Consider the following 12142-nt stretch of genomic DNA (forward strand, 5'->3'; position numbering starts at 1 on the left):
GTAGTCACAGTGGCTGACATTCTGTGGTCTTTCGAGACCACGCTCCCTTACTGTGGTACCACACCCCCTTACAATGAGGCCACGCCCACTCCACAATATTACTGCTTCTTGAAGGAGGGGGGGGTGCATTTTGACTGCTCACACTGGGAGCCTCAGACCCTAGAAACTGCCCTGCAGGAGGGTCCTAGACTTATTTCATGTTATTAATAATGTCCAATCATTGGGTGGTAGTTAGGTTAAGGTTTATTTATAATTACCATTGTTTCATGTGTTTGTCTTTGTATAATATTTCCCAGGTGAATTTAGAAGGACTGAATAAATGTTCTCGAAAATTGTTAGAGATCTGATGCAGACAGGAGGAAGCAAGTTTGTTTAGAACAGACGTCTTACGTGTAGGTACTTAGAAGAGTCTTAATTTGCAATATTATATGGTAAAGGCAGATCCCAGAAACTGTGTTTTCTAACCTTAGTAAATAGAATAGTTTTCCAATCCCTTTATTGAAATGTTATATGGTTTAAAATTTAGTAAATGTATTCCAATTATTATAAACCAGCAGGGTCAGATTAAGGCTTGTGGGGGCCCCAGGGCAACTAAGTTGTGGGGGCCCCATCGATAAAATTTGCTACGGCCCTACACAATGACTACTAGGACCCTTGTCTCCAGTATCTACCCTGACCGGCAAGGATCGCAGTATACTTCTTCATGTCTGCAACACTGCTGGGAACCGACTCCCAGCAGCATAGCGTACATGACCTAGTACACTGCTAGGGGCAAATGCAGGATTTTGAGTGGGGGCATTAGAGAGAGAGAGAGAGCCAGGGGAGGGAGGCAGACAGAGGGGAGGGAGTGAGATATCTTCGGGTGCATACCGCAGTTGATTACTGCGATATGCACCTAGAATATTGCAATGACAGCTCTCCCGATAAGAGTTGTCCTTTGCGATGGCTCCGGACAGAAGGACTTGTGGGTTTAACACCCAGAAGTCCCTCTGGTATCCTGCGCATATGCAGAAGGTCGGTGGCCATGGGGGGTGATGGGAGGGATCCGATCGCATCCCTACCAAGGGGGGAGAGACCACATGGCCTGCTCCAGGCGCGGCTGAAAATGGGGTCGTGGTCTAATTACCATAGGCCACACCCCCTATGTGACATTATTTGTAAGCGTGCCCACATTGCACACCTCCAAATAACATCAGGCTGGGGGGAGCCTCACTAACTGGGCTTCCCTCAGCCCCTCTACCGACACTAAACGGATGCTGCGCGCATGCGCACAGCATCCGTTCAGTCTCCGGGGCTGAAAATGGGGTCGTGGTCTAATTACCATAGGCCACACCCCCTATGTGACATTATTTGTAAGCGTGCCCACATTGCACACCTCCAAATAACATCAGGCTGGGGGGAGCCTCACTAACTGGGCTTCCCTCAGCCCCTCTACCGACACTAAACGGATGCTGCGCGCATGCGCACAGCATCCTTTCAGTCTCCGGGGTCCCCAAACTCCCACTTTCACTACCCGTGGGCCACTTTGGCCCACGGGTGGAACAGCGGAACATTACTGTCCCGCTGAAATCGGGATGTTGGGGAGGGGTGCGCCCTGTATGGGTGGTCGCCCCTGTTCGACCGCACTGGTCGAACACCCCTAGAGCCAGCCCTGAGTGTCCCGATAAGAAGCCCATAAGCTTCTATGGGGTAATGCCACCTGAATATGGCGTTACCCATTGGGACGAAGCATTCCGGTGCTTTGTGCATATGGGAAATGCTGTAAAACACTAGAAAACTGCATTGTGGGGGGTTTTACCGCATTTTCTCCTTTAGTACATGCCACTCATAGAGAGGGAGAGGGGAGAGAGAGTGACATAGAGGAAGGGAGGGAGAAAGAGAACGAGATAGACAGATATATAGATAGATAGATACTTCACAGCATTAGGCCTCGCCCCCTGCCAATATACCCGCAAATTGCGCCATTATGTCAGTGGGGGGGCTTCCATCGTCTGCAGCTGTGTATCAGTGATGGAGTGTGCTGTATGCTGCCGGCCGGGAACGAGAGTCGGCCACAGAGGGTCCAGAGCGGCCCGGTATGTTTGTGGCAGTGTGGGGGCCCCCAATGTGTGAGGGCCCCTGGACGACTGCCCACCTATAATCCAGCCCTGTAAGCAAGTGACGTTGCTGGGAAATGGATATCCAATTAAGTTTGTGAACGTGTTTCATAGCCCATTTCTCATATTAATTGGTAAAGTACTTCATTTTTATTATTTTGCAGCACTCTAATTATAATTAATGGGATATATACAGCAAATTAAATTTGTAGAGACAAAATAGTTTTTTTCTGATATGAACCATAATTGTAGAAAACAATGTTTAGCAGTAACTTGTTATTCCACTTCAGTTTTGCTCAAAAGAAAAGTACTATCTGCCAGTATATCACAGATAGCTGAAGCCCCACAACTTTAGGACGGGTGTGGTATATTTAGTTCATATACAGAATGTCTACACCAGAATGTCTACATGGTAAAAGTGTTGACATTCAGAATGTTGACATGTGCAGGATGTGGACATGTCAAATGTCGACATTCACAATGTCGACATGACATAATGTCGACATCACCAGAATGTCACTGTTAATGGTGACAGTCGGCATGTCGACAATGCAATTTCCAATGCACTTTTTATCTGAGCCAAAACCTGATCATAACCCCGATCTAACTCTAACCCTAAAATCAGGTGTCGACATTGTGGCTGTTGCCATTCGGACAATGTCGATATTATGTCAGTGTTGACATTGTGAATGTCAACATTATGTACATGTCAACATTCTGAATGTCGACATTCTCGTGTCAACATTCTGATGGCATACCCCTTTAGAACAGTGTATTGAGGGAACACAATGCATGCCCTGCACTGGTCCTGCCCCTGTGTATATCGCCATCAACCCACACAATACATTTATAAAATAAATCTGCCAAGCTGTCAGTCACTTAGTGTATGCTCTGGACAGCAGCACGTTCCTTCTGAAGAATGATTTCATAGTTTACTTGTCCTCCTACACACATTATGTTGTACATATTATATATTGTACGTCCCTACCTGTGCAGAGTTTGTATGTTCTCCCTGTGCTTGCGTGGGTTTCCTCCGGGTGCTCCGGTACGCTCCAAAAATATACTGGTAGGTTAATTGGCTCCCAACACAAATTAACCCTAGTGTGTATGTGTGTGCGCATGTGATAGGGAATATAGATTGTAAGCTCCACTGGGGCAGGGACTGATGTGAATGGCCAAATATTCTCTGTAAAGCGCTGCGGAATATGTGTGCGCTATATAAATAACTGGTAATAAATAAATAAATATTGTACCATACTTGGTTCAGCTTATCATTGGAGTGTAAACTCTAGTGCATGGAAATATTTTCTACTATTTTCAATGCAATTTAATTAACTCTATTAATTAAAACCTAGTGTTGCAATTGCTTAGAACCTCTGTGGCTTAATTACTGAAAATTTTCATTTTTCAGATACAGAAAATGTTATTTAAATCACTGTGATAAAAATAAATAGGAACAAATATAAAAAAAATTATAATTTAATAATTTAGTTTTGCAAAAATAAATAAATATTATAAATACAGAATGTGAAGAACATGTTTCACACATTATACTGCAGCAGCTTTCTGTAAGCAGAACATCAACATTATATGAACATTATCTACATTTAGTGCTGTCAGTCTTCATCCGTTGTAAATCCATTATTAACATATGATTGTAAGTCATCATCATCAGAGAGTATGTTTGGCTTCTGTTCCGGCTCATCCTGGGAGTCACTTATCTCTCCTGTGATGTCTTCTGTGGAACCAACATAGGCCTCATTGCAGTGACCCTGCTTGTGCATCTGCTGCACCTGGTGTAATATCTGTAACACCTGAGATAAGATCACATCTTACATTACTACAGCTCATAGTGACAGCAACAATACAGAGAACACTGTCACTTATTCAGTCTTCTCATAAGGGTTTAATATAATATTCCAAACTAGACTCCAAAACTGGTCTTGCCAATAAAGAACAAAAAAAATCAAATGGTCTTTTAAATTGAAATACATGACTGAAAGAGATGTGCATGATCGTCCGTGGCTTGGTTTTGGCAAAACTACTCTCAAATGTTTTGGTTCGGATTCAGTTTTGGGTTCTTTAAAATCGATGAAAACAGCTAAAATCATGTAATTTGGACCTGCTTACGTGCAATCCAAAACCGGAGATTCAGTTTTTACATCTGAATTTCGAAATTACATCAGACCTGCGTCGGGACTCGTTTCTACTCGGACCCCTAAAAGTGATCCGAACCGGGACTCATTTCTACTCAAAACCCCAATAGTGATCCGAGCCAGGACTCATTTCTACATGGACCCCCAAAAGTGATCCGAGCTGGGACTCATTTCTAGTCGGACCTCCAAAGGTGATCCGATCCGAGACAAACAAACATCTAAAGGGTATATAGATATGGACTTTAAGCTCCAGACTGCCCCAGACTACATTAGGTCTTCCTTGAAAAAGTCCGCCACGTGGACGAAACATGTTGGAGCCCTGACCACTACACAAGCCACCAGCCACCTTTCATCAATAGAGCCAGAGGCCAGAAAGATTGCCGGAGGCACAGCTGAGATTGCTGCATGCTGAGCTGCAACCCCCGCTAACAGACTGGGTACAGTCCGCGGACAGCAGAGTGGGAGCGAGTACAACATCAAGTGGCACATGTTCACCAGCAACAAAGGACAACGCCGTTTTTAGGGTAAGATAGGGACAGTTACCCGTTTGCACTGCACTAAAGCAGCGGGCACCTATCATTCCCACAAAAGGAGTGTAAACATTAATGCTTAATTATCACTGGTACTTTATAATTTTCATTTAATTTTGCACTAGCCACATTTTGTTTTTGTTGTTTTATTTTTATTTTATCTTCATTTCTATTCAAAGTAACTCATCCTCTTTTCTTCTTTCTTATTTTATTTAAGTATTTACATACCTCCTTTTTATTTGTTCGTTTGGTTTGCAGTTTGATCATTTATTTATTTATTCACTTTTCTGTGGACCAGCAGGTATCAATAGTAATTAGTACATACAAATCCCCCCCAAAAAACGCTTCTTGCATTAACCACTTTTACACTATTTCAAGTAGTGACAACAGAAGCAGCTATAAATTTCACAGGTGCGCCACTAGATTATCAACCAGGACTACATTAGGTCTATTGTCATCTGAAAAGACTGGCGTCCGGCAGATTGCATGCTGCCGCAGGACAGGAACACCATATACAGTACAGTGCCACCATTTTCACATTTCTACATTTTAATATTTTTGAAAAAAACAAAAATACTGTAAAAATCCAATTAGACCAATACAAGTAAATAGTGTAGTAGTACTAGAATTACCTGTGATTTGGGGACAATGCCAACTCGAAAAAATGCAATATTTCCAGATTCAATTTTTGTGCAGTCAACCACGGTAGAAGCAATATTTTCAGGGGAAGCCCCATCACACAGGACTCCGTCTACCTGAAATTATAAATGCTTTTATCTCATGGGTTATTATTAGTTTATTTTCCGTATATAGATAAACAATCACTTATAATTTACCTTATCTCCTAATTTGGCATAGACTTGGTTGTGATGAGTTGTGTCTGCTTCTCCGGATGGATTAGCTGATGTGACTGCAATGGGGCCCACCTAGAAGATAAAGGAACAGCTCAGTCATATTATGTTTTAACTAAGTAGTAGTTATTCCAGCACAATTTATATATGTAATTTCTTGGTCATAACCTTCTTGGTAAGTAGAATATTTGCAAATATTTCAGGAATATTATAATATATAATAGGGCTGCACTACAAACAGGGTAAATGTCTTGCAGCAGCCGTACATTTCCTCTTACCATATCAATTAAGTGTGTGGTCACGGCACAGTCTGGGATCCGTATGGCGATGCTCTGAGGGGTGCCTATGTATTTTGCAGAGTCTCTGGCGCCCAACACGTCCAGCCATGGCCCTGTCAGGGAAATGTGTTTATCTTCATTAAGCTAAATTGTGATTTGATCACAAGCAAGTATACTGTACATTAGACAGAATAGCACAATAATGAAAAATATTAATTACACAGGTTTCTGAGTTTAATTTACATGTCTGACAGTTGTAAAAATATATATAACTAGTTGTAAATAATGAGATAGTATGTAAATAGTAAAGGGTCACTGTTTTTGCTAGTGCAGATAACAGGGTGATAAGTGCTCACCTCTTGGGATCACCAAGCTGATGGATGAGGGCCAGGCAGCCTGCATGAAGTCCCATAACAGGGGACTAAACAGATGTTTTGCAGGTTTAAATTGATCTAGACTAGAGATCCACAATGACATTGGCCGGTCCTGAGCCTGACGTTTTGTCCTACAAATGGGAAGAAAAGTACAGTATACAGTACAGTATATATATATCAATGTTATTCCACTATATAAGATGAGTGTTTTTGTACAGTACTCTATAATCTACCTCTGATACAAAATATAAGTAACATCTGTATATTTAATTGTTTGAAATCATGCAAATAGATTATTTATTCAACTGGATCTAAATCATTTGTTGTCACAAAGGAAATATTTTGGAAAATTAAGGAAATTATTTAGCAAATTCATGATCCCGCAATTCTCATGTTTTATATGTTACAAAGCTCACAGGCTTTATTAGTAATTCCACATTTACAAAGTAATGTTTCAGCAAAGCCATCGCTCACACTGCACTATCTGTACCTACTTGTAGGCCTTCTCCACGGCGTCCGGCTGATTGCACGCTGCCACCAGCACATAGACAGTGTCCGTCGGGACTCCACATATTCCTCCATTTCTCATAATCTCTGGAAAAGGTCACAGCAGGAAGACCATAAATAACACAGCTCATTCATGTAGGGATTGTACACAGTTAGTTATCATTCACATTATGAATATAGGAATATACGACCAGTGTCAGACTGAGGACTCAGCGATAAACTCAGTTACAAGGCCCACAGTAGGGATAACAATAATATATGTTATATAACACACATCCAGTACATATACAGTTAATGAAAACATATGTACAATATAGACTTAAGGTGCGTACACACTGGGCGATATTGCTGAGCGATTGCACGATTACGACATGGTAATCTTGCAATTGCTCAGTAAACGTGCACAAATGGTGCACTAAAATGTAGGAAACGACCAGCGATGCGCGCGCCCGCTGGTCGTTTCCGACATTGTCCATCACCTGAACATGCAGGCCAATCTGCCCATAACAACAGATTGGCCATGTTCAGGAATGATGGAGTGTGCCTGCACTGAACGACTGATCATTCAGTGTAGGCACTGCAGGGGATCAGGAACAACGGTACGATTACAATGTCGTAATCGTGCTGTCTTTCCTGATCGCACAATGTGTACACACCTTTACAGTAATTTAATGATTTTGAAATGTTATGAAACAGAAAACATAATTTTCATCCCTTCGCCTCCTAGAACAAAACATGATGTCTGTCCATATGTAGATTTGGGGAACACTGACAATATGCTAAGAATATAACAGTGTTTGGGGAACACTGACCTGACAATAGGATAAGAATATTTCCCCTGTCTTCTTACCTGCGATCTGCCGTACGGAGCTGGTCCTTTTAGAAATCAGATGGGGGCATTTGGACGTCTTATTAGAAAAACCACTAATTTTGATAAAGGGGCTGCCAAGTGGTATTTGGGGAGCCTCAAAGGTGCCATTATATAGGTTTGCAAGAAATAAGTAGAAGCCAGCAATACCGAAGATAATGGTGACAGCAATGTCATAGCCCAGAGGAAGAGCATTGAGGGAGTCAAGAAGGAAGCTGATTAGGATGAGCTGGAAAGTGAGAGAATAGACAAACCAGGCCTTAGATAGGAAAAGTGTGCTGAATACAATGAAACTGTTAAACAGAATGAAGCATATCATTCCTACCGCAGTGTTAAAGCCTCTGCTTGTGCTATAGATGCCACTATACCGGGAAATTCCCCAAATAACCCACATTACTCCATACAAGATGAAAGCACTACTTTCCAGTGTCTTGCCACGGGAGAAAGCCACTGACCCACAAATGAGATTATACAGCCCTCCAGCAACGACCACCCATGGCAAGACAACTGTAGCCAAGGGTTCTCCAGAGCTTCCCGGCATTGTCATGGCAAAGGCAGCCAAAATGCTGCATGCATGAGCCAGGACTTCAGCATCAGCATACTTGGAAAAGCCAAGGAAGGGCTCACGGACATTATTACCCTGACGGAGCTGGAAAATGTTATTACTGCTGAACAGTTTCCTAATGGTGCCCTCCCCAGTGGGGATACTTGCCGATGCCTGTGAGTTGTATAGAGCTACCAGCACCATTATCGCTGAAGCAATGTATACTGCTATATTCACTCCCTGGGATCCTTCATGAAAAAACCCATGTGTGTTACTGGCCAATGCGATGCAATAGGCAACATAAAAGAGTAAGTACACAGATTGCACCAGACTCTGAATACTTGTAAACATGGAGAGGACAGAAAATAGTAAGGCAAAGACTACCAAAAATGGGACAGGGTAACTTAGCTCATTAGTGTTCAAGAACTGATACAGTAATGAGTAACCTTCTGCATATCTCAGAATGGAGAAAAATGCAAAATGTGTGGCATCTAGAATGTGATAATAGCGGTATGACAAGATGCATAGACCTGTCTGGTAAACAGCAGCTGTCCACAGCCATGCCACCTGGCCAACAAACAGAGTACTGGTTATCCCCAGAAGTCTGCAGCCAAATACACTAGAGGCCGTCATATTAAGGATCAGGCAAGTGGCTGTAAGCTCTATATTACATGAACCTATGGCAGCACCTTGCTCCTTGTCTTTCATGCTGGACCTGTCTATACCAGGCAAACTAAGTTTCCTCTTACTGAGGTTACGGAGCGCCCGTCCTCCAATAAAGTATAAACCCATTAATGTCACAATAAGGTAATTACACGCTATGGCAGAGGAGCCTATTCTGCTGTCATAGAGTATAACAAGCTCATGAATATAGGAAAGAGAGAGAGCGACAGCCATCACAGCAAGGAGAATTTCCCTCTGCAGGATTCCCATGATACCAATAATAAGCAGCCCCAGGAAGAAGGACACTAGGCCAGGAACCATTGCATCTCTCATGTCAGAGGTGCCAATGACATCATTTCCTATCAGTATCAAATTGACTCCAGATCCGCACCACATGGCTGACACTGTCCAGTAGAATGAGACCCACAATGAGACATTGGATGGAATTTTCCTGATTCCTAAAGGAGAGAAATGAATATTATATAGAAGCTGCATTACGATATTGTATTAAAGTATTTCTATTCTCTTGTAAAATATGACGGTTTAGCGACAGTTATATTTGATTTATTTTACATGTATTATTAATACATTTTAAAAAAATCACTTCACTCTGCTATATTCAGCTTCTGTTAAGGTATATTGATCATTTTAATGAATTATTTATTGCAATGAGTTGTGCGGGGTATTGGTGATGGTCAGACTACATATAACAGTTCTGGGGACCTACTAAAAATAACCCCTTGTTATATATTACTGTGATTCATCAACTATGAGGTCAGAAAGTGCAAATAATGGGGCATTTTTTATGGGTTGGGTACGGGATGCCGGCGCTCAGGATCCTGGTACTGAGAATCGCAACTCCCCCATCCTGACATGGTTAAAATACAGACACCTGCCAGTAAGTACCCAACCCCTACTCCTAATTCTCCCCCCCTCTCGCAGCCTATACCTAAATCTCATCTCCCCCACAGCCTAGCCCTAACCCTCCCCTCTGCAGCCTAAACCTAACCCTCATCCCCCGCAGCCTAGCCCTAACCCTCCCCTCTGCAGCCTAAACCTAACCCTCATCCCCCTACAGCCTAGCCCTAACCCTCCCCTCTGCAGCCTAAACCTGACCCTCATCCCCCCACAGCCTAGACCTAACCCTCCCCTCTGCAGCCTAAACCTGACCCCTAACCCCAATACTTACCGCCATGATGCTGGTGCAGGGATTCTAAGTGGTGTCGGGATTCCGGCACCAGCATCCTGACCACCGGCATATGAACTAATTACATCCCCTCTTAGTAATACTGCTGTAACAGTTAAATTGACAAAGGACTAGTGGAGCTAAGTTGCCTGTCTTTTCATTATTTACTAATCCTTTTATGTCACTTATGTAATAAGCTTCTTTCTCACTATGCAAAATGCAACCAGGTAACCTAAAGAAAAGACATCATATAAAAAGGTTCTCTGTAGAGTGGCCACATACCTGCATATGCCAATATCACTGCTAGGATAAGGAGCAGGACGCCCAGGACTGAAGGGGGGACAAGTGCAGCAGCTGCAGCTGTGCTGTAATGATGTATCGATAGAAGCAAACATCCTAGAATATAGAATTAGAGGGGAAAACATGAGATGACTGTAAGTAATAGACTGTAACCCTTCCCTGCTGGGTGAGATGATTGCTGGCAGCAGTGATGGGGATAATCAGGGTGAGATACTGATGACTTCTTACCTGCACTGATAGCCAGGACCCCGACACTGAGATACAGCGACTCTCCTCCTCTGTACCTGGGCTCAGCCATAGCTGCTGCACTGCACACACTCTGAGTGACTGTCAGCTCTCCTGTGTGTCTTTATACTGTGTGGGTGACACCATATAAAGACACACAGGAGAGCTGACAGTCACTCCCACACACACACACTTCCCAGCTCACACCCTCTCACTTCCCCAGGACTGTAAGGCAGATGTACTGGCTGATCCAGCTCCAGTATCTCCCTATGTAGTGTTCTAAGCAAAGTGCAAACTCAGGGACCAAACAGCAGATCAGAGGCGGAATTTCCCATGACAGACTGTCTGTAATAACTATAATGACAGCCAGTAATGTTCAGCATTAGATGAAAGCAGCACTGATAATTATTAATACTTCTTACAGTGGAAATGACACAGAGCAGATAGCCATGATAAATAATTTCCCTGTTGGTGCAGAAATACACTATTAACAAAGGGTATCAGAGATGTATGGTTTAAAAATATCAACAATTGGTGAATACATTTTCATTTTTGTTTCTTGGATTTGGCATTGGCAGCATAACTCCTATATTTCATAGAACTAATTATACCGTCGTTTTATTTAAGGCAGACTTGCCTACCTTTAGGCTGTCCCTTCCGGGAGGGGACAGCCTGGACGACATTCTGTACACAGCAGGTGGGCGGAGCGGGGGGCGTGGCGGCTCAACACGTCATCGTGGCCCCGTCCCCTGATGTGCAGAGCCCGTACTACAGGCACTGTACTGCGGGGAGCGGGGCTTCGATGACGCGATTTAATGCGAATCGCGTCATCTGATCCCCCGGGCTGCATACTAAGTGGCCGGCAACGGGGGGTGCGGGATGGCTGCGGCTGGTTCCGGGAGACTTGCCTTGCCTTCCGGGTGGTCGGGAGCGGCACCGGATTTTCGGGGGGCTCCCGACCAAATCGGGAGGGTAGGCAAGTATGATTTAAGGTCTGTGACCATCTGTCAGTATGAATCAGTAATGGTATCAGAGCAATGTTATACCCACTGCTCTTCCTTCTGCTTGTGTTATTACACAATGTAATCATGGATAATGTATGTCACAATGAATATGAAGTGTTAATTAGAGAAAAGTATAATTTACCAAATTAGTTATTGTTTCCCTCCATACAGTTCCTGATTTCCTTATATTGGAGTTGGGGAACATCTATGACACATGTATGAGCAGCTTCCACTATTAGATAACATTAGGAGATAATGAAGTGAAGGTGACATTAGTATCATCATATAACAGAATAATACGGGCATCACAGGTGTTATTGTATCTGATGATCTCTCTCCCCCATATAGCACATGTATGACACATGTATGAGCAGCTTCCACTATTACTTAGATAACATTAGAAGATAAAGAAGCGAAGGTGACATTAGTATCATCATATATCAGAATACAGGCATCACAGGTGTTATTGTATCTGGTGATTCTCTCTCCCCCATATGGCACTTGTATGACACATGTATAAGCATCTTCCACTATTAGATAACATTAGGAGATAATGAAGT

The 12142-nt window shown here is 43.0% G+C and overlaps 1 protein-coding gene across 1 annotated transcript; it reads right to left on the reverse strand.

The window, feature by feature from the left end:
* Positions 1–3712: 3712 nt before the first annotated feature.
* On the reverse strand, positions 3713–10715 carry LOC148453598 (uncharacterized). The gene is made up of 9 exons (XM_088461944.1): positions 10582–10715; positions 10336–10449; positions 7643–9325; positions 6780–6879; positions 6268–6416; positions 5912–6024; positions 5619–5708; positions 5415–5537; positions 3713–3910 (listed from the first exon to the last, which is right to left on the reverse strand). Exons 1-9 carry the CDS (start codon positions 10649–10651, stop codon positions 3713–3715), a joined length of 2640 nt encoding a protein of 879 aa, XP_088318070.1. The 5' UTR covers positions 10652–10715.
* Between the last annotated feature and the right edge of the window lie 1427 nt (positions 10716–12142).

Source organism: Taudactylus pleione, unplaced genomic scaffold, assembly GCF_031769625.1.
Source record: "Taudactylus pleione unplaced genomic scaffold, aTauple2 ptg001126l, whole genome shotgun sequence".
NCBI lineage: Eukaryota > Metazoa > Chordata > Amphibia > Anura > Myobatrachidae > Taudactylus > Taudactylus pleione.

What these genes read in the sequence shown, in the direction of transcription:
- LOC148453598 (XM_088461944.1), bottom strand. Translation starts at nt 10,651, where the DNA reads ATGGCTGAGCCCAGGTACAGAGGAGGAGAGTCGCTGTATCTCAGTGTC. An exon ending in AGTGATATTGGCATATGCAG is followed by an intron (nt 9,326 to 10,335) that starts GTATGTGGCCAC and finishes TCTCTCCTTTAG; the next exon opens with GAATCAGGAAAATTCCATCC. An exon ending in GCATTGTCCCCAAATCACAG is followed by an intron (nt 3,911 to 5,414) that starts GTAATTCTAGTA and finishes ATCTTATCTCAG; the next exon opens with GTGTTACAGATATTACACCA.